The 23,957-nt window shown below is 37.0% G+C and overlaps 1 protein-coding gene across 26 annotated transcripts in view; it reads left to right on the plus strand.

Moving 5' to 3' along the window:
- BTRC (beta-transducin repeat containing E3 ubiquitin protein ligase) overlaps positions 1–23,957 on the plus strand; it is a 184,952-nt gene that overhangs the window by 19,520 nt on the left and 141,475 nt on the right. For 6 of the 26 annotated variants that reach the window (XM_087964647.1, XM_087964650.1, XM_026669466.2 and 3 more), the window contains exon 2: positions 19,409–19,477. The exons of 6 other annotated variants lie outside the window; for them this stretch is intronic. In XM_087964647.1, the coding sequence (XP_087820773.1) occupies positions 19,421–19,477 (57 nt within the window). In that variant the 5' untranslated portion in view covers positions 19,409–19,420. Of the gene's footprint in view, positions 1–14,145; positions 14,228–16,398; positions 16,415–16,869; positions 17,023–19,408; positions 19,478–23,957 lie in introns of those variants that run through there. 14 more of the 26 variants (XM_087964658.1, XM_087964661.1, XM_026669973.2 and 11 more) reach the window with 7 other exon arrangements.

Here is a 23,957-nt window from a genome sequence, read left to right on the forward strand (position 1 = left end):
ATAATTAAACATAAAATACTGAATAATATATTGTAAGGAAATGATATTCTGAGGATATAGCCTTGGCAGTTCCAGCTTTTTTACAATAAAATCTATAATATTTGTTTATCATATGGCAATAAAAACTGTAAAGTGGCTTGAAAAGATTTTCAAAGCTTATGCAAATGTAAGGAAAATAACATAGATGGTTTGTATTTTCTGTAACTTAACCTGAATTGGATCTTGGAATCTTTTGGTAACCTTTGAGAAGAGATGTTTTCCCTGAAAAAAGTCCCTATCCCATTTCCTTCATTTTGAATCATTTTCAAGGAATCTCTTCATTAACTTCTCACTCTGATTAGTTGTTCGGCATCAATCCTTAGCAATAATGGTGATCACTAGCATTGCCCTTCAAATATTTTGAGGACCTTCCCAATTAAACATTATTTGGAAACAAATATTTTAGGTGACCTTCATGGATTAGAATTGTCCTGCTGATGGAGTCCTGAGCTCTTTTATATGACTCCTTTCATACATTATATTTGGTTAGGAAAAATAGAAACTTTTAAAGATATTTTAAGTGCTGTTGTAGCCATTAATTCTTACAGTGGTAAAAGTTTAAGAGACTATCTTTGTCTATCAAGAGTAACAAAGTTAGTACCATTCAGATATTTTACATAATGAAGTCCTCAGCCAACAGTTTGAAGGAATGTGGAAGTTGTAATCCAAATTTATGAAAATAGGTTTCCTTCATTTGGTCAGACCAAATGAAGGAAACCTACCTGAACGCGTATATATATATACTTGTACCCGTAAAAATCTACGAAATCAATCTATCTATCTATCTATCTATCTATCTATCTATCTATCTATCTATCTATCTATCTATCTATCTATCTATCTATCTATCTATCTTTGGTTATTCGAAATATATATATATATATATATATATATATATATATATATATATATATATATATATGGATCTTTGGTTATTGGTGTTTTCTCCGCGTAAGATTGGAAGTATCTAGGCAACGTTTGATGAAGTCTCATTCATCATCTTCAGGCTTCTGTCTTCAGCTCTGTGCTTCTCAGAGTGATGTGAGCTTGCAGCTGCTTCTTCCTTTTAACTGCTAGTGGGGTGTGACTTGATTGGGTGGGGCTTGGCTGTGTTCTGATTGGGTGGGTGTGTTCTCATTGGTTGGGGTTTGGCTGTGTTCTGATTGGTTGGGGTTGGCCATGTTCTGATTGGCTGGAGGTGTGTTCTGTTCAGGTGTGGGGGCTTGGTTGTGCTCAGGTTGGTCTTAGTTACTGGGGATTTGAGCTGGTGAGCTGTGATCTTGCTGTTTGGCTTCGAGTTCGTGGTCGTGCTGCATCTTCATGGTGGGGGTCAGTTCGCTTCATGTATGGCTCAGAGGGTTTGAAGTGGGTAGTGATGCAGCTGCAGTGCGGCTTCTGATCTGTGGTCGTGTCTCATCTTCTGTGTGGGTGTGAGTCTGCTTTTTACGTGGAAGTGTGGTGGTGGCATCTCGTGTGGCCCTCGTGTGTGTGGGTCTGGTGTCATTCATCATGTTAGGTACTCGTCTGTTCATGAGGCGGGTTTCCAAATGGCTGGTAAGCGGGAGGTGTCATCCCTTTTATTCATGCTGTGTGGGCGTTTTTCTATCTCTATGGCTTCTCTGATTATTCTGTTGTTGAAGTGTTCGGTTTTGGCGATAGTTCTGGTATTTTTAAAGTCAATCTCATGTCCTGTGGCTTTGAGGTGTTGGACCAGGAAGAGGTCGGTTCTTCTTTTTGATTGAGTTCTTATGTTCTTCAAACGTGCACTTATTCTTCTGTTAGTTTGTCCAATGTATGTGGTGGGGCAGGCAGTGCAAGGGATTTCGTATACTCCTTGGCTTTCTAACTCGATTTTGTCTTTAGGGTTTCTTAGGATGGTGGATATTTTTCTGTTTGTGCAGAATGCTGTTTTAATGTTGTGTTTTTGGAGGATCTTGCTGATTTTGTCTGTAGTGCCTTTTATATATGGGAGGAGGCTTTTATATATGGGAGGAGAACAAGAGAACGGCAAAGCCCTCCTCCCATATATAAAAGGCACTACAGACAAAATCAGCAAGATCCTCCAAAAACACAACATTAAAACAGCATTCTGCACAAACAGAAAAATATCCACCATCCTAAGAAACCCTAAAGACAAAATCGAGTTAGAAAGCCAAGGAGTATCGAAATCCTTGCACTGCCTGCCCCACCACATACATTGGACAAACTAACAGAAGAATAAGTGCACGCGTTGAAGAACATAAGAACTCAATCAAAAAGAAGAATCGACCTCTTCCCTGGTCCAACACCTCAAAGCCACAGGACATGAGATTGACTTTAAAAATACCAGAACTATCGCAAAACCGAACACTTCAACAACAGAATAATCAGAGAAGCCATAGAGATAGAAAACGCCCACACAGCATGAATAAAAGAGATGACACCTCCGCTTACCAGCCATTTGGAAACCCGCCCTCATGAACAGATGAGTACCTAACATGATGAATGACACCAGACCCACACCCACGAGGCCACACGAGATGCCACCACCACACTTCCACGTAAAAATCAGACTCACACCCACACAGAAGATGAGACACGACCACAGACCAGAAGCCGCACTGCAGCTGCATCACTACCCACTTCAAACCCCTCTGAGCCATACATGAAGCGAACTGACCCCCACCATGAAGATGCAGCACGACCACGAACTCGAAGCCAAACAGCAAGATCACAGCTCACCAGCTCAAATCCCCAGTAACTAAGACCAACCTGAGCACAACCAAGCCCCCACCTGAACAGAACACACCTCCAGCCAATCAGAACATGGCCAACCCCCAACCAATCAGAACACAGCCAAACCCCCAACCAATGAGAACACACCCCACCCAATCAGAACACAGCCAAGCCCCACCCAATCAAGTCATACCCCCACTAGCAGTTAAAAGGAAGAAGCAGCTGCAAGCTCACATCACTCTGAGAAGCACAGAGCTGAAGACAGAAGCCTGAAGATGATGAATGAGACTTCATCGAAACGCTGCCTAGATACTTCCAATCTTACGCGGGAGAAAACCCGAATAACCAAAGATCCACATACAAATACCTGAGAACCTCAGAATGAATATATATATATATATATATATATATATATATATATATATATATATATATATATATATATATATATATATATATATATATATATATATATATATATATATATTCGTAGATTTTCACGGTACAAGTATGCAAGTCTTGGCATATTTGGGTCTTTTCCCATGTAAGATTGAGAGTATCTTGGCAACGTTTCGACAAGGTCCCACTCGCCATCTTCAGGCTGGTGCTTTTGGTTTCGTGCTTGTGCGAGCAAAGTGTGATCGGAGCTGCCGTCTCCCTATATATACTGGTGGGGAGGTTGGCTGTGTTGTCATTTCTTGATTGGTTGATGGAGTTGATGTTTGAAGATTGGCTGGCTTTTTCATAAGAACATGTGTGGCTGAGGTATTGGCTGTGTGTCTATCAGCCTCCTATGTTGTAATGACCTGGGTAATGGGCTGTATATATATAGGGAGACGGCAGCTCCGATCACGCTTTGCTCGCACAAGCACAAAGCCGAAAGCACCAGCCTGAAGATGGTGAGTGTGACCTCATCGAAATGTTGCCAAGATACTCTCAATCTTACACAGGAAAAGACCCAAACATGCCAAGACACACACACACACACACACACACACACACACACACACACACACAGAGAGAGAGAGAGACTTCTGTAAAGCCTTTTATTCGGTGGTACATGACAAACTACTCCTAAAACTAAAATCTTATGGTATATCTGGACACCTGCATTACTGGATAGAAGCATTCCTGTCAAACAGACAATAAATGGTCAAAATTAGGAGCGTCCTATCAAATTCTGTACCTGTCAACAGTGGTGTCCCCCAAGGCAGTGTTCTAGGACCAACTCTTTTCATACTCTACATAAATGACCTCTGTGATCATATCAAGAGCAACTGCGTTCTCTTCGCTGATGATGTAAAGCTGTTCAACACCACAGACAATACTGCTATCCTTCAAAAAGACTTTGACTGTATCAGAATGGTCAAACAAATGGCAACTTCAAATCTCAACAAATAAATACTCTGTCCTACATATTGGCAAAAAAAATATCAGAAAATAAAATACAGGGAATAGTCAAGACTTTGTTGATGATCCAAACTCTGTCAAGGATCTTGGAGTACTCATCTCAAATGACCTAAGTGCTAGAGCTCACTAAATCAATAGCCAAAAAGGTGTTAAGAGTTGTTAATCTAATACTACATAGCTTCTTCTCTGGTAATATCACACGACTAACTAGAGCATACAAAACATTTGCTAGACCTATAGTTGAATACAGCTCATCAGTCTGGAACCCATATCATGTATCTGATAGTAACACAATTGACAAAGTCCAGAAATATTTCACAAGAAGAGTTCTCCGTTCCTCTACTCGTTGCAGAATACCTTATGCCACCAGATTCAATATTCTAGACCTAGAAAACCTAGAACTACGCTGCCTTCAGTCCAATCTAAGTATAGTATATAAAATCATACATTGCAATGTCCTACCAGTCAATGAATACTTCAGCTTCAACCATAACAACACAAGAGCAAACAATAGATACAAACTCAAGGTTAATCGCACCAAACAAGTGTGTTCCAGCTTTTTTACTGTATTTTTGTGTTTTGAACACATTTTTGTGTTGTGAACACAAAAATGCAGTCAAAAAGCTGGAACACACTTCCTCACTAGTCCAACACATGAAAGCCACAGGTCATAGCATCAACTTCAGTGGCACCAAAACCCTAGCCACTATAGAAAACCCCAGCCACAGAATTATCAGAGAAGCCATAGAGATTGAAAAAAGACCTGAAAGCATGAATAGAAGAGATGATTCCACCAGACTGTCAATCATTTGGAAGCCTGCACTCACAAACAAAAAAAATCTCCACACCACTAGCCAGGCAAACACCTGGGCACAAACAGATCCCCCCTGATACCTCCAGCTCAAACACACCCCAACCAGGCACCCAGATGAAACCTAGCTTCCTAACAAATGATAGCCGTCCATTTACTCAGAGCCAAGCTGCACTAAAGGCCTCCAATAAAGGAACACAATGTTGCCAGCCAATCAAGACACAAAAAGAGCCACTAAACAGACAGAAGATATTAGAAACACCAATCAAGCAGAACACAGCACACTCCAAGACCAATAAACACAGACCAAGACTCCCAACCAATCAGGATGAAGAAAAAACCATTCTGGCACAGCAATAGGCTAGCCCCAAATTTAAAACTGAAACCACTGTAAAAGTCTGACTCACAGACGAACACAATACAGAAGCCTGATGATGGCAGATGAGATTCTGGCGAAACGTTGCTACAACTTTAAAAGCACAACTACAATGACGTGGGAAAATACCCGAACAAAGCTGAATACCATACATGTAAATACCCGCGAAAACATAAGAAAACATATACACATACATACATACATACATACATACATACATATGTGTGTGTGTGTGTATTTATATATATATATATATATATATATATATGTTTTCTTAAGTTTTCGCGGGTACTTAAACCCAAACTATGGTTAAGATACATCGATGACACATTCGTGATTTGGCCCCATGGACAAGAAAACATAAACAATTTCCTAACACACCTAAACAGCGCAGACCCCAAAATCAAGTTCACCATGGAAACAGAAACAAACAAACAACTACCATTCCTAGATGTACTAATCTACAAAAAAACAGATGGCACACTAGGACACACCATATACCGAAGAAAACACACACCAACCGCTACCTCAACGCCCAATCCCACCACCACCCAGCACAGATAAACTCCGTGGCTAAAACACTAATTACTAGAACCAAACGCCTGGCAGACAAGACACACATTAAGACTGAACTATGCACCCTGACTAAAATATTGACAGCCAACGGCTTCCACAAAAGCAAAATCACCAACTTGATCCACAAAAACACACTGAGACATAATAGAGACCCAGAAGATGAACAGACCCATGGAACAGCTGTCCTGCCCTACATAAGAGGCACTACAGACAAAATTAGTAAGATACTATACAGACACCACATCAAGACTGCCTTCAAAACAGACAGAAAAATAGCAGCCATCCTCAGAAACCCCAAAGAAAAATTGACCTGGAAAACCAAGGCATATACGAAGTCCCCTGTGCATCATGCCCGGCCACATACATTGGACAGACCAATAGAAGAATAAGCACCCACCTGGATGAACACAAAAATGCAGTCAAAAAGCTGGAACACACTTCCTCACTAGTCCAACACATGGAAGCCACAGGTCATAGCATCAACTTCAATGGCACCAAAACCCTAGCCACTATAGAAAATTCCAGCCACAAAATCATCAGAGAAGCCATAGAGATTGAAAAAAGACCAGAAAGCATGAACAGAAGAGATGATTCCACCAGGCTGTCAATCATTTGGAAGCCTGCACTCACAAACAAAAAATCTCCACACCACAAGCCAGGCAAACACCTGGGCACAAACAGATCCCCCTGATACCTCCAGCTCAAACACATCTCAACCAGGCACCCAGATGAAACCCAGCTTCCTAACTAATGATAGCCGTCCATTTACCCGAAGCCAAGCTGCACTAAAGACCTCCATTAAAGTAACACAATGCTGCCAGCCAATCAAGATACAAAAGAGCCAAAAACAGACAGAAGATATTAGAGACACCAATCAAGCAGAACACAGCAAACTCCGAGACCAATAAACACAGACCAAGACTCCCAACCAATCAGGATGAAGAAAAAAACATTCTGGCACAGCAATAGGCTGCTCCAAATTTAAATCTGAAACCACTGTAAAAGTCTGACTTCTCAGAGTGATACTTGCCTAGATACTTTGAATCTTACGCGGGAGAAAACCCGAATAACCAAAGATCCACATACAAATACCCGCGAGAACCTCAGAAAACATATATATATATATATACACACACACACACATACACACATATGTATGTATGTATATGTATATGTATATGTATATGTATATGTATATGTATATGTATGTATGTATATATGCATTCAGATCTGCTTTGTCATGTTGCCCAGTATCCCCACAGATACATTATTTAATTTCTGTCAGACTCCATGCTTCACCTAATCTTATCCCTTATTTTGAATATTCCTGAAGATTCCTGAATATAAAACTTATACACATACCTATACATGTTGTTTAATATATACTGGTCACATTGTTTCCTTTCATGATAAGCAACATGACTGTGTGTTGAAAAGGAGTTAAGAAATAAAGTGTGAACATGGTTACTTGTATCTGTGATACATTTCTACTGATCATAAGGTTATATCTTTTAATTCTGGCACATTTTGGTCAGTGTGCCCTAAGTTTAATCAAAGTCCAGTGTTAGCACAAACATGCTAGTGGTAATATGTACAATAGCATTTCTTTAGATTAGCCCTTGCAAGGCAGTACAGATAGTCCTCAATTTACAACAGTTCATTTAGTCATTGAAGTTACAAAGGCATTGAAAAAAGTGACTTATTACTGTTTTTCACACTTGCAACCATTGTAGTGTCATGTGGTCATGTGATCAAAATTCAGATGTTTGGCAACTGACTTGTATTTATGATCATTGCAGTGTTCTGTGATCATGTGATCACCCGTTGCAACCTTCTGACAAGCAAAGTCAGTGAACCAGCCAGATTCACTTAGCAACTGTGTTATTAACAACTGCAGCGATTCACTTAACAACTGTGGCAAGAAAGATTGTTAAAATGGGGCAAAACTCACTTAACAAATGTTTCACTTAGCAACAGAAATGTTGGGTTCAATTGTGGTTGAAAGTTGAGGACTAACTGTATATCTGCATATCACCAATTGGTAGGGAGATATATTTAGTGAATTGGTACACCCAGAATGGTTTAATTAAACAATTGGAAGCTAAAATACAGTATGTGTGAGGAGGTATGTATGGTTTTTTTTAGAGGGAAAATAAAAGGGATAAGCATAGCTCAATATTTTATATTAAATTGTGCCCGCTTTTTTTTAACTGAAAACCTCAAAGAAGTTAAGATGGTAGGTATTATCCGGAAGAACTAAATGGAATGATAAGGAGCAACCTGAGCCATCTGATTGCTTTTTGGCAAATTGATATTTTATGATTGCCACGCTCACTATGACAACGATTCTGTCTGGGTAGCCAAAATACGTTCTCAGATCTGCCTACCAACTTAGATGGATGGATATATGAAAAATATCTGATAATTAATTAATGTATTTTATAGTTGTTAATAATTATTATTATTTTATTTGGCAGGTGTCTATTGTTAGGAATGTAAAGTTAGGTTCCATTATTATGTATATAATCCTCCCTACACATTTGATCTTTATCCAAATTCCTCCTTTTAACAATGTTGAAAAAGTGATAGGAATGGGGTTTTTATATCTTTGCTCAAATCTTACCAATCTGGACATTCATTTTATATTTTCTTTAGCTTGCATTTTTCATATAAAATAGCTTGCATACAAAGAAAGCCAGGAACAGCTTCTGAAAGAGCTGTGCAATTATGGAAAAAAGTTCCCATTACTTTTCATTATTCAAATAGAAATGCTTCTTATGTGTTTCTGAATATCTTTGAGCACATTTTTATACAGCTGTAATAATTATAGTGGAAGCATCTTTCAGTATGTAAGGATGATATGCATATCGGTTTCTTCAATGTATTTTTAAAAGATGGATGCTTACAATTTTAGAACAGCTGTGCTCAATATGTACACTGTAAATCCAATCAACGTTTCATAGTTAATCCAAAATATTTTATGTTGAAGTATTTAAGAAATCCATAAAACCTAGAACAATTTCCTAAACTTGTTTTGACATAAGTTGCACCTATATTTTGCAAGGATAGTATGAATGAGATTAATGTCAGTGTGTATATATGAGTTAATTTTCAAATGGCATCCATGGTTCTTAAAAGCACAATGGATTAGCCAGAATTTTGACTAAATAAAGTCCTAAAGTTTTTTATGTGTGACTGCATCAAAAATGAATTTCTTTTTCTAAAGTAGCTTCAAATGGTTTTGCTAAATGTAGGAATGTTGTGATGATTATCTTTTTAATTAAAATGAGAAATCTTTGTTTAAAGTGGCATTCTTTTTTTTACGGCCTCTTACAGTCTTTATAACAATCATTTCTTAAGTCTGAATGTTTTTAATTCCAGGAATCCATTTATATAAAACTATCTTAGACTTAATTAAAGAACAATTTCTTACAAAGCTTGTAAATAGCCAGGAAAAAGGGAAGGACAGAAAATAAAACTGACATTCATGCAAACAAACTGATTTTTACAAGGTATGTAATATGCTATAAAAATACAATAAAGCCTTTTTTTATAAGAGTTCATATTTTCTGATCCTTGTTTTAAAAGGTATTTAAGAAAGATATCAAAGTTCTGTGATTCAACATCTGTTTTCTTGAATGGGCCAGTAGCTACTTCAGGTTTTACATAATTAATTAACAGTGCACACAGCTAAACTACATTTGTTTAGATGCTTAATTAAAAATATCTTTACAATTCATTGTTAGGCTTCTTTTGTCTTAGTTTTATCATATTTGAATTCCTTTTTAAAAAAGACAGTTGTGGATAATTTAACTGGAAGACATGAATTATACTTCTTGGTTTCACATTTTCTATTTTGAATTGAAGGTTTGTAAATAATCAAGTCAACAACAAAAATTCTTGAATTTCTAGAGATTAAAAAACCCCAGAAGCATTTTTCTTAGGTTATTATTCTTTCTTTATTCTTTATTGGCCAAGTGCGATTGGATACTCAAGGAATTTGTCTTGATGCAAATGCTCTCAATGTACATAAAAGAAAAGATACATTCGTCAAGAATCATAAGGTACAATACTTAATAATAGTTATAGGGTACAATAAGCAATCAAATCATACTAGGAAACAGTCAATATAAATTGTAAGGATACAAGCGACAAAGTTACAGTCATACATTTTCCTTTACCATTTCACAGACTTTACATTTATGAATTTATGGAGCATCCTATTTCTTTTTTCTCACTTCCTTCAAAAAGTAGTTCCTGTTACTTGTCCCAGCTTCTGCCAATCTAAAAGTTCAAAAGCATGTAAAAATGCAAATAGAAAAATAGGGACCACTTTGGTGGGAAGGTAACAGCATTCAGTATGCCTTCGGCATTTAGTCATGCCGGCCACATAACCACGGAGATGTCTTTGGACAGCGCTGAGAAAATAGAATAGTTGCATGTAGCCTTTCTATTTGTTTTGTGTGGTGGATATGAGTGGAATTTCTTCTTTTCCATGACCAGAATAGAAAGTTACACTGGGCTTTGGAGAAAAGGAATGAGTGTTATTGTTGTCTTCATTTCTGGCAATCTATAGACCAGGTGAGTGCAAAAGTGCCAGATTGGTTTAAGCTGCATGACAACCCTAATTTGACCAAGTAGATAATTATAACATGCCTTGATTAATTATCAGAGGTGTCTTAATAGTCCATATATGTATTAACAGTCTGTATGTTCTATTAACATTTCTTCAGCCAATTAAAAATATTTTGAAACATTTTATTCAGTTTACAAATAAAAATAGTAACATGCCACAGTTGTAACTCTAATGGGAGTATTATTCTTGTTTTCTATTTGATTATTCCTGCAAACTTTAGGAAAGAGTAGGTTGTAAATATATATGCTTTAGCACAGTAGTACTAAAGCAAAAATTACAATATTATCACAGAGCTTTGAAAATGAGTAAATGTCATATACACTGCTCAAAAAAATAAAGGGAACACTTAAACAACACAATGTAACTCCAAGTCAATCACACTTCTGTGAAATCAAACTGTCCACTTAGGTAGCAACACTGACAATTAATTTCACATGCTGTTGTGCAAATGGAATAGACAACAGGTGAAAAGCATAGGCAGAAAAGCATAAGACATCCCCAATAAAGGAGTGGTTCTGCAGGTGGTGACCACAGACCACTTCTCAGTTCCTATGCTTTCTGGCTGATGGTTTAGTCACTTTTGAATGCTGGCAGTGCTGTCACTCTAGTGATAACATGAGACGGAGTCTACAACACACACAAGTCGCTCAGGTAGTGCAGCTCATCCAGGATGGCACATCAATGCGAGCTGTGGCAAGAAGGTTTGCTGTGTCTGTCAGCGTAGTGTCCAGAGCATGGAGGTGCTACCAGGAGACAGGCCAGTACATCAGGGGATGTGGAGGAGGCCGTAGGAGGGCAACAACCCAGCATCAGGACCGCTACCTCTGCCTTTGTGCAAGGAGGGACAGGAGGAGCACTGCCAAAGCCCTGCAAAATGACCTCCAGCGGGCCACAAATGTGCATCTGGCTGCTCAAACAGTCAGAAACAGACTCCATGAGGGTGGTATGAGGGCCCAACATCCACAGGTGGGGGTTGTGCTTACAGCCCAACACCGTACAGGACGTTTGGCATTTGTCAGAGAACACCAAGATTGACAAATTCGCCACTGGTGCCCTGTGATCTTCACAGATTAAAGCAGGTTCACACTGAGCACATGTGACAGATGTGACAGGGTCTGGAGACGCCGTGGAGAACGTTCTGCTGCCTGCAACTTCCTCCAGCATGACTGGTTTGGCAGTGGGTCAGTAATGGTGGGTCAGTAATGGTGTGGGGTAGCATTTCTTTAGGGGGCCGCACAGCCCTCCATGTGCTTGCCAGAGGTAGCCTGACTGCCATTAGTACCGAGATGAGACCCTCAGACCCCTTGTGAGACCATATGCTGGTGCGGTTGGCCCTGGGTTCCTCCTAATGCAAGGCAATGCTAGACCTCATGTGGCTGGAGTGTGTCAGCAGTTCCTGCAAGATGAAGGCATTAATGCTATGGACTGGCCCGCCCATTCCCCAGACCTGAATCCAATTGAGCACATCTGGGACATCATGTCTCGCTCCATCCACCAACGCCACATTGCACCACAGACTGTCCAGGAGTTGGGAGATGCTTTAGTCCAGGTGTGGGAGGAGATCCCCCAGGAGACCATCCGCCACCTCATCAGGAGCATGCCCAGGCATTGTAGGGAGGTCATACAGGAACGTGGAGGCCACACACACCACTGAGCCTCATTTTGACTTGTTTTAAGGACATTACATCAAAGTTGGATCAGCCTGTAGTGTTTTTTTCCACTTTAATTTTGAGTATAACTCCAAATCCAGACCTCCATGGGTTGCTAAATTTGATTTCCATTGATAATTTTTGTGTGATTTTGTTGTCAGCACATTCAACTATGTAATGAACAAAGTATTTAATAAGAATATTTCATTCATTCAGATCTAGGATGTCTTATTTTTGTGTTCCATTCATTTTTTTGAGCAGTGTATTACTTGGTTATTTGCAGTAACACTTGATGAAAACTCAGTGTAAACAGATCCTTGTTTGTTTATGTGTGAGGTAGATATATTGTTCTTTTGCACATTTGGGGAGTTCTGTTTTGGAGGGAACTTTTTCAGCTGTGTACAAGAATTGCCTTCCACCGTCATAACTGAAAGGATGTTTTCCAGTGCCTTGAAGTTCTACAAAGCATTTATTGGTTCCTTATTGGTTTCAGAATTTATATAAAATTTAAATAATAAATGTTTTGTATCTTCGTTCTAAGGTTTGCAAATGGATTTTTATTCTATTTGAGCTGCAGTACAAAGGAAATGCAGGGATCAAGTTAACAATGTTTTGGAGGCTTTTGTTTCATTCGCTTCATTAACTATATGCAATTAGTAAAAAGCAAATGGTGAATTTGCTAACACATCATTGGAGTATTTAGCTTCTTGGATTGAGAAAAGTGGAATTAGTGCTCCATGCCCTCTTTTAGCATCTATACTATAGGAAATAGGAAGAATAGGTTGACCTTAATATTTGTTTCCACTAAATCGCCGCCTTGCAGCATTTAGTTTGTACTGAATGAAAAGCTTAATTTCACGCCCTGATTAGTGCTAGTATATGCAGGTGGATATTTATTTTATATAGCTAAGCGAGTCTTCCTTGGCAAATTATTCACCAGCCAGCAGCACTATAATTTCTCATGAGTAGTTAGTGCTAAATTATAGTTCTTGTTAAGGAGGAAATCAAAACAATACTGGATGCTAACCTTTTGACTAGGTAGGAGTGATGGGAAAGCAGAGGCGATAGAGAGACAGCACAAGATCAGACTGAGGGAAAGTGAAGGTAATACAGGTAGTCCTTGATTTATAACACTTCGTTTGGTGATCATTTGGAGTTACGACAGCACTGAAAAAGTGACTTATGATTGGTTTTCACACTAATGACTGCTGCCGCATCCCTACAATCACATGATCTAAAATTTGGGTGCTTGACAATTAGCATGTATTTATGACAGTTTGCACTATCCCGAGGTCATGTGATCATCATTTGTAGCCTTCACAACCAACTTCTGACAAGCAAAGTCAATGGGGAAAGTCACATTTGCTTAATAATTGCATGATTCACTTAACAACTTCAGTGATTTGCTTAACAAGTGTGGCAAAAAGGTTGTAAAATGGAGTAAAACTCAAGAACTGCCTTGCTTAATAACATAAATTTTGAGGTCAGTTGTGGTTGTAAGTCGAGGACTGTAGAGTTTCCTTTGTGTGTGAATGAAGAACCTGGAAGAAGTAGTCTAGACTTCTTGAAAATGAGCACACAGTTGCTTTGGGCAGGCTTTACATTCATGGTTGTGTGGGATGGGAAAGTGGTCAGTGATCCCAGAGTAATTGTTTATGTTTTTTTTTATTTGCAAATGATAGAAGACTACCTCTGTCTTTTTATGACTGGATCTGTAAAAGAATGCTTCTTTTCTTTATTCCAAGATATCATTATGTTTTGTTTTATGGATGGATGGATAGATAGATAGATAGATGAAGGGACAGGTTACAGGTTACTGCAAGGTTAATTTGTATTAGAATTATAAAAGAGGTGAATTACATATTTTTATTAGAGGTAAGCAAAATGCGAATAAGAGTGTTCAAATTTTTTTGACTTTGTAATTCTTCATCAGGCTAGCTGATACAAAAAGAAAGGGTTGGGAGAAGAAAAATAAAGGTCTGATCCTAGTCAGAAATCTCTATACATCATATAAGGTAAGAAACACATCTGAATTATAGTGAACTGTTCAGTTTTCAGAAATGGGAAGGGAGGGGATGATGTTTGCTATTTTGCTGGTAAATGCTGTGTAATTTGAAACATATACTGGGGTATAAAATCAATTATATCTCCTTTTCTCTCTCCCTTCCCCTCCCCTCAATCTTAGGCACTAAAATATTGCTTTCTAATCATTGTATAACATGTCACCTCTCCAAAATAAATCTAAACGGCAAATCTCATGGTTGTGACAGACCTTTTTGTTCCTTGGGTTTTGAATTTTTAGGCTGCTGAAAAGAGTTTTTAGCCTGCTGAAAAGAACTCAAGAGTAATTGGGAATGTTGGTTCTTGCAAGCAAATATTGCCCAATTATGGAGTTGCCTTTTTTTTATTTTAATGAACCAGAGTGAACATTCATATATACTGAATATATTCATATACAATATATGTATACAACATACATATATTGTAATGTTGTATTGTTTATGCAAGCAGGTTTTCCACCTTAATTGAAAGTATTTCTGTTGCTTGTGCAACCAATCATCCTCTAGATACCTTTGCAAAACATATTTGCTTTCGGCGGGACTGTTTTTTAAAAGGTTGTTGTAACTACAGCTAATCCAGGCACAACTGGAAGAAGCCAAACTGGGGCGGTCACTGGGACTGGAGATTTAGTCTTCCAAGCTTTTGGACTCGTGCTGGAGCCCATCTTCAGGGAACTTCTCTCTCACCAGAATGTGAGACATTGACTCAGATTGGATCCTGAAACATTATCCTGGGACATGTATATTTGCTGTCATTCATAATTGGCAAAGTGCACTGTGTGGGGAATTGAATCAGGCACTTGGCATTTGTCAGAGATAATTTATTATGAATTTTCTTAAACATTCCAGATCTTGAACATGATAATGTACAGTATATGCTGCAGAACAGACTATTTCTTCTAGCTTAATCTTTACCTTTTGACCAGTGTAACCTGTCCTAAAATGATTGTTTCTGACTGGTGTAGTTAAGATCTATAGCTTTTCACGTATTTATTGAATAAGAATAAAACATTACTAGAACAGTTTTGGGGAACCCAAGGCAGCCATTTAGATTTCCCACTTTAATAAATGCAAACAATGCCACCTAATTCTCCATTTTTTTTCTCAGACGTAGTTTTTATCATTGGCAGTCACAGCCATATAATTAAAGACACCAACAAATGGAAAATGGGATGGAATGTGCAGAATCCTGTACATACTCCACAGAAGTAGGACAAGCAACACATAAGCTAGTTAATAGAACATATTACTGATTATTTTCATGCCAGAAATAATTACTACATTCCATTTGGAAATATTCAAACATTTTATAGGAGTACATCAGTAATTAAACAAATCACTCTGCAAGATTACCTCTCAATTGAAACTTTCAGCTATGTTGTCAAGTATCAGTTGGCTACTAAAGAACATGGATGCTTTATAGATAGGAAAAAGGAGGCAAGAGGGAAGAGACCAGTTCATATTTCTACGGAGTCTTAAATACACTGATAATGAAAATACCCTTTGCTTTCCCAGCATTCTTCTGTTCCTCTAACTATGTTTTGGTTAATTTTACAATTGGTTACCCACCTGTTATAATTTTATCATTAAACAAAATTAATTTTAAAAATGGTCTGGTGCTGTCTGCTTTTAATGGAATTAGAGTTTCTTTAGTCCTATAATCTGCCTCATGAGGCTTGTCTGTCTTCTAGGAAGTACAGCATTGCATCATTAAAATATCACCCCCTGCTGAGAAAATACATCAGTCCTGTTCACTAAATGGCAATGCTGAAGCGGTGACAAGTGTTTGTAAAAACTGTATTTAGCTAAGCATAAATGAATTTAACAAATAATGGATAATAATAAATTATTGTGTTCTTGTTGTTAACAAATATGTCTGTGCAAAGGACCACATAAAAATAATAAATGTTCTTCCATCCCAGCAGTAGTTCTATGGTACCAAAAGGAAGCTGCAGTTCTGAATTCAGTCGCTTTGAAATGGAGAGCCTTGAAGCAAGATTGCTGGATGGGACTAGACTTCCTTAAAGAATTATATGATCAAAATCATATTGCTATGTTCATTTGACATTGTTCACCTAAAGCAGGAAATTTTTCATAATCAGTAGCCCCCTGACTCTCATATCAAAGGAATAACACTGCAAGGTTAATGTTAGCCACATTTTTTTGCTCTATATGTGATGCCAGAGTTGGCCCCAGAATTTTCTCAGCTTGCTTTTATTTCTCCTTTTTATGCATGGAGGAGAGGTAGATATTTAAGAACCTTTCTTGCACAAAAAGCCTTATTCTTTCTTGCTACATAATTAGCACTTGTTTATGACACAACCTCTGATCTGATTTTTAAAACAAATTGCACAGTAAAGAAGCTGATATTTAAACTGTATGGTAACCATGGCTCCAGCTGTGATTCAAATATTGTAAGCCTTCAGGGGTTGTATTAGGCTTAGAAAATAGGAACTGAGGCCTGTAATTTAATGTCTGTCTTTTAAAAACTGCATTTTTTAGGAGAAAAAAGTAATGCATTCCATAGAATTTAAAATATTGACTCATTCTGAGAAAACAGCCTTTTCAAATCTCACTAGAGACTACTCAAATCCATTAACTTAACTGTGGAAGAAGGAGCAAAGGAAGGCAATAAAACAAAAGATCCGTTAAAGATTGCAGGAAAATGATGACCGGTATGAAATCAGAGTGAGATAATGGCTTTAGAACACTGGGAGGGAGAACATTGGGAAGGCAACCTTAGAAGTCAGGTAAAATATTCAAAACAAGATTTGAGTTTTAGTGTTAAAGTGAAATGCTGAAGGTAGTTCAGCTGGATAATGTACTGCATTGTATTGGTGATAAATGGAATCATGCTTGTAAAATGTTTGTAGAAAGGTTGTGTTTCAATTTCTGCACAAAACAATTATGTTGACATGGTTAAGAAACTTTGAGGAATTGTCAAGTTATCTTGGGATTTTAAAACATCATCAGTTAGCAGTATTACTTTTACAATAAATACATGGGAATAACATAGGCAAGAAGCTTTACAATCTTGACAATTGGAAAAAAAACTCTGTCCAGCCATCTCCTTTTAAAATGAAATTAATGCTATTGGTCTATTTTCTGTTGCTTTTCTTAAAGATAGAATCACGATACAATATCTCCTGACATGGTCTATTTATGATGATTAAGTATTTTAGACACAGATATATGTACAGATATATGTACTTATGAGTTTCAGACAATTTCTGTGCATGTATAAGAGCAATTTTTCTACATTATCTGGGAAATGTGAATTGAATCAACCTGAGTGGTGCTGAATCTGATGACTTTTTAAATATCAAACTGGCAGATTGAATCAAATGAGTGATTCAATATGGATTTTGACTGACACACCATGGCAGTTCAACTTCAGTCTGCTCACGGGGCAGTGAAGTTGAGCAGTGTGCTCAACTTCAGTGTGTTCATGTGGGGCTGCCCTTGAAGATCACCCAGAAGTTAGGATTTGTCCAGAATGCAGTGGCGAACGCAGTAATGAGTGCCCCTAGGTTTACCCATATAATACTCCTATTGCATAAGCTGCATGGGTTTCCAGTTTCCTTCAGAGTGCAGTTTAAGCTTCTTGTTTTTACCTTTAAAATTCTATATGGCCCAGAGCTAGCTTGACTACCTTTTCTGTAAGAACATCTATCCATTCTATCAGATTAGTTAGGGTAGCCATGCTCTTAGTCCGCTCCCTTAAACATTGCCACCCTAAGGCAGCTAGGAGGCACCTCTTTTTCATGGCACCCCATGCCATATGGTACAGACTTCTTTCTGAATTCCAGCAGGCCTCTAGCCTTCTAGCCTTCTCAAAAGCACTAAAAACTTGGCTTTCCACTCAAGCAATAGGATAGTTGGATGTAATATACAGTAATTCTGTACTGACAGTGTATAGTCCATTGAGAAGTCTCTGAATAAGGGTATTTTTGAAAACTCAGAATAGACCTATGGTTCCTGTTAGAAGATAGGATAAAACAGTAATGGAATGGGGAAAGTTTACCTTAAGAATTGGGTGTTTGTTTGTTTTTGCTTTTCATAATAGTATACTGAAGATTGTTGGCTTTTTCATTTAATTTGTTATTTTATTAAGGTTATGGCTATTTTTTTTACAAAGTATACTTTCCTATTATGTACTACAGATTCATTCAATCCTTAGATACCGATTGTGATGAGAAAAAAATGATGAAAAGTATATCCCAATTTATCACAGCTCACCCTTTCATCAGATACAAATATAGACAACGTTGAGTCATGAGGTCACAATGCATTTACTTCCTCCCCACCCAAATGTATGGGTATTAGATTCTTCTATTATCTTGGTGGTGGTGCAGTGATTAGAATGCAACGTTGCAGGTTAACTCTACCCAATGCCATGAGTTTGATCCTGACAAGGCTCAAGGTTGACTCAGCCTTCCATGCTTCTGAGGTTGGTAATATAAGGGTCTAGATTGTTGGGGGCAATATGCTGACATTGTAAACTGCTCAGTACTGTAAAGCACTGTTGAGCAATATATAAGTCTAAGTGCTATTACTACCATTTATTCTATTGCCACGCATATCATACATCCAAACATCATTAATGCATTGTTGAAATTTTTAGGTACTATATTTTCATATTTTAGAGCAACGTGAACATCAATTTTCATAACCTGTATCAAGTTAGAACTTAGAGAGCCGATGCAGCCACAGCCAATCCAGAAGCTGCCATTTTGGGGGGGAAAGTTACATTTGTACTGAGCAGAAAAAGACTTAAAGGGTTGCAAAACCCATGAAGCGGTTTCATTAGGGACATAACCTGAATTAAAATGTTTGCTCCAAATCAGATCAGATGCAGAGTATGTTGAGGTGGAGAGTTGTATGTCCCTTGACTATATTTTATTAAATATTTTAGTCTGCTATACTGATAAATCTGTTGGGATGGAGCCTTTATAGAAAGTTAAGGTGTTTTTTTCTTTGCAACTATAGTACTGTTACGGTACAGTATTTTGCACTTATACCTTTCTTGAAAATTGTATCAGAATATATGTTTGGTGTTTATTATCACCTGGAACAAAAGTTAGGATAGCCAGGTCTCAATATAAAAGGAGGTCTTTTATGTCTATTCTTTCCTAGCCACGAATACACATGCCTAAAGATGGATTCCAACTTACAGCTTCAGGATACCAAGCATGGCTAAAGCAGGTTGGACTGTATTACTGTTTCTTATTTATGGTTAGAGTTTGCACCAGAAACATGTGCTTGTTTCATTAGTAAAGTATATACAGAATTCAACTCTTATTCTGTAATCAAATACCAGTGCCATATCTATATTTATGTGTATTTTGTGTCTGCATGCTGTGTACATTTCCACTTCTCATGAGTAAAAGTTCAAACAAGGATCATCAGAAGGGAGAGTGGAACAATACCTAGAAAGATGGGAAACAACAACTTAAATTGCTGAATTAAAATTAACCTTCAAGTGTGAAGATCTGTAGTGGTGATATAACAGGGAGGGCAATGGGTTAATACACAGGAGACTTACATCTAGAGCCTAATTCAGATTTGATTGGGTAAAACAAGTGTGGACATTTGCTCATATCCCATAACAATCCTGCAGTTTGACACAATCTGACACTATTGGGAGTCCCTGCTCAGAGGTAGTCTACTGCTATATTACTTTGGTGATTATTAAAGGCCAAGCTTTAGATGTTTCGGCACTCTGGCTCTAGCAATTGTTGTCAGCATCTTAAAACAAATCTAGTATAACAATTCTCCCTAAAGAATCCTGTTTTAAACTTTGCATGTGTGACACATGCATGCTTGTGATAGTAATATTTGTGGGAAAATGCAGTAGAGACAAAAAGTTACACCTTTGTTGAAAGTAGGAATTATGTCATGGTATTGAAAAATTAAAACAATGAAGATAAACTACATACTATGCTTGTAGTTAGAGTAGTGAACATTGTGCTGAAATAAATGTCTCTTTGGAGTTCTGATAAAGCAAACTGATTTGAAAAACCCATTAAATTAAGAATGAGGATATAAAATAAACCTTTAAAAGAAAGGGTAGAGTTTTGAGTGTTTCAGTGATTATTTTATTTTTTTATATGTGGCTCTAGAATCAGGAGAATAGACTGAAGATGCAATTATTGAATATGTAAAATCTGGTGGAATGTTATGAAGAATTGCCAAGGGAATATTAGGTAGTAATGAAATTTACCTAGTAGTAATAAAATTTAAATGAAGTATATACCTTAAAAGATAGACAAACCCTCAAATTGAGCTCACTTCCTCATGAGTACATGGATGTGTCCCTGCTATTTTCTTTGTAACAATACAGGAAGTAGTTTACCACTATGTTTGTCTGGGGCATTTTGTCAGCATCCCAGTCTAGCATACAGTTGGAGTTCCCTAACTAAGTCCTAGTCAAGAATTAACCAGGCTTGATCATGTTTAACTTTCTCAACAAGGTGCTGCCACCTGCTGAGCCATAATGCACATAATCATTAAGTAACTGAAACAGTATGTTATAGTACAGAAGAAACAAATTTATTAGTCAATATGTTTTTATTTTATAACTAGGATAGAGTAGCTAAGAGTTAATCATGTAATAAATTAGTCATCTTATTTCTTTTCAAGATTATTGTTGCATAAATCAGTTGGATCAAAAATTGCTTAAAACATGGAGTTTGAATTTGCCTGTTTAAATTAATCAGGTTAAATCACAGTTGATGTCTATATTTTCTGACTTTATGATCACATTACTTGCTTAAGCTACATTTTTGTAAGAGTACCATAGGTGTCATTGAATTTACCCATTCACCATTATAAACTGTTCCATTCCAATTTCTGTATTTAATCTGAATACAAATAACTTGCTTGATGAAAAATTAAATGTATTCACTTTTCTTTTAAATATATACTGCACATAGTTATTTTTGTAAAAATAAATTTGTTGATATGTCAATAATGCTTAATAGAATCTTTAATGCATGGTTTACAGCTGAATGTGTGTTTTCCTTATGACTGAGTAATGACAGTAACTTATGCACCTTTACCTGTATTAAATGCAGTATTTCTGGGGAGTTGTATTTATAGCTAGAGAGAAAACAATACCCTAAGGATTCGACATAGTCCACATATTGATCTAAAATAAATGAGTAAGTAAGGTTGAAATTATTTGCAGTATTTTATTTGCAGTGTGAATAGTTTTCCTCTTTCAGGTATTTTTCAACAATGACTACAATTTTTTTCACTTGTGTTTTTAAAATAAATATTTATGTTGCTTTTTCTTGTATACCTGTTCTTTGTCCCCTTCTTTCAGTTGGCATTATTTTTTAAATTATTACGTGGCAAGGTGTAATTAGGAGAATTGAATTATGATATGAAGAAAATATTATTAAAAAGAAAATATTATTAAAAAGTAACATTATAGCAAATCCTTCAGCTTGACAAAGCCTTTAGCAAAGTCTTGGTTTATGTGCAAACTGTCTTCCAAATTGTCTCTTCACTGGCAGTAGTTTTTGCATTACTTTCTATCGATCTAGTGTCTGATTTATACATTAAATATAAGAACCTTAGTAAAAGTGATGTTAAACTAATTTATATTATAAATAAAAATGAAACAAAATGGATTTCTGGAAGGTTGATCACTCAGTGAAATAATAAAGCTGACAATGTTATTTAAAAACAACTGAATAGATTTGAATAATTTTAGCCCCCTAAATTCAGAAAAACCGTTAAGCAGGAATTGTGAGGGGTCAGTCATATTAATATTACAATCCTTAGTAGGCTTTTACAGAGAATGGTATACTGAAATGAAGAATAGTTGTGACTGGTGAACAAAGTTTGTCCTTTTGTTTTATGAGCACAAGTTTTGGAAAGAAACAGATGTCCATGCTTCTTTTTAAGATTTTGATCTCGACTTTTTCCTTCCAATGGATGTTGTCCATTGACCAATAACATTCCATCTTCAGCATGCTGATACCAGTCTTTATTAACAATAATGTCCATTGGAAAAAATGCTTTTTAATAGTTTAAAAGGTGCTTGCTTTTTCCTTTGCCCAATCATTTAAAAACCTGATTGTCAAGTTATTAAATGATAGGTTTCGTACAGACATGATAATCAATGAAATTCAACTATTGTTAATTTTAAATGTCTGAATCAATAGAGTGGAATGGATTACCAACAAGCAAAAATGACAATGGTTTGAGCGTAATTAGTACTAATTATATTTCAATATGATGTTTGAATGGAAACATCTCAGTTATAGATATTACTACAACAACAAAGTTTGCAACTTTATGGAAAGGAAAATAAACATATTAAATTGATTTCTATGAGGTTGGAGAATAAGGTTTTCTATTAGAATAGAATTCTTTATTGGCCAAGTGTGATTGGACACACAAGGAATTTGTCTTTGGTGCATATGCTCTTAGAGTATATAAAAAGAAAAGATACATTCGTCATGTATTGAGCCATGATTTAGTTTATTTACTAATTGCAAATGTTTGGTGCTGCTATGCTCTGTTTCTATACAACACAGCAAAATACAACATTACAATAATATAATTGTCAAAAATCACAAAAAATAAATTAATGCAATCCAGCAATTATAAAGCATAGCACTTTATCAGAAAAAACTTACCATTCAGATACCTCTAAAGCAGGGTGTCAAACTGGATTTCTTTGAGGGCTGGATCAGCATTGTAGTTCTTTGCAGGCTGGCGGGGGTGGGGGGGGGATGGATGTCTCTACAGCACCCTGTTGGCCAAAATGGGGGGGTCCACTTGCAGCCCTTCTGCATCCCATTTTCACTGTCCATGGCCTGTAGCACTCTGCCGGCCATTTTCCGGGCCATTTTAGGCCGTTTTGGGGGGCTGTTATTGGCTGGCAGAGTGCTGCAGGAGGCCATGGAAGGAGGTGCGGGTGAGCCACGTGTAGCCCGTTTTAGCTGCCAGAGGTACTGCAAGCCGGACTTAAACACTCCATGGGCAGGATCCAGCCTGCGGGCCTTGAGTTTGATACCCCTGCTCTAAAGAATTACTTCTCTTGAAAAAGCCATATTGTACATGTTTTTTTCAATATTAAATATGTGATTGCAGTTCTTTTATCTGTTGGAGGGAATTATTTTGCAGAGAAACTCCCACAAAATGTGCTTGCCTTTGAATCATCTCTTACTGCACTTTCTGAAATGTGAGGTCTCCTAACAAACATTTTTTTCCTTGGATGGGCCAAAAATATAAAAAAGAAAAAAAGGGAGGAAGGAAAAAAGGGCAAAAAGGAAAGAGAAGAGGGGTAGGGGCAAAGGGAAAGTGTATAAAAAAGGAAACAAAGCAAAATAAAAGAAATATAGAAACATCTTCTTCCCTCTTTATCAAAACAAGTAAAAATATTTTCAATAACTCAACATCTTTTCTAATATTTCAGTCAAAAATCTCTTCATCCCATATCTCCTGTTTTATCTGTTGGCAAATAATAAAGCCTTAGCTGTCACTCTTAATCAGCAAAAGTCCATTAAGAGATTCCAGAGGGGAAAATATATATATTTCAATCCTTTATATTATTTATTAAATTTATATGCCACCTCTCTTGCTTAGAGATGACTGTACTTTACACAATATCTCATCATTTTCTCCAAAGAAAGAAAATATTCCACATCTCATCTTGTATCTTTAAATA

The sequence above is a fragment of the Notechis scutatus genome, chromosome 4, assembly GCF_049901735.1.
Source record: "Notechis scutatus isolate UNSWTSFEM ecotype Mainland chromosome 4, rNotScu1.2, whole genome shotgun sequence".
In the NCBI taxonomy this organism is placed as follows: Eukaryota; Metazoa; Chordata; class Lepidosauria; order Squamata; family Elapidae; genus Notechis; species Notechis scutatus.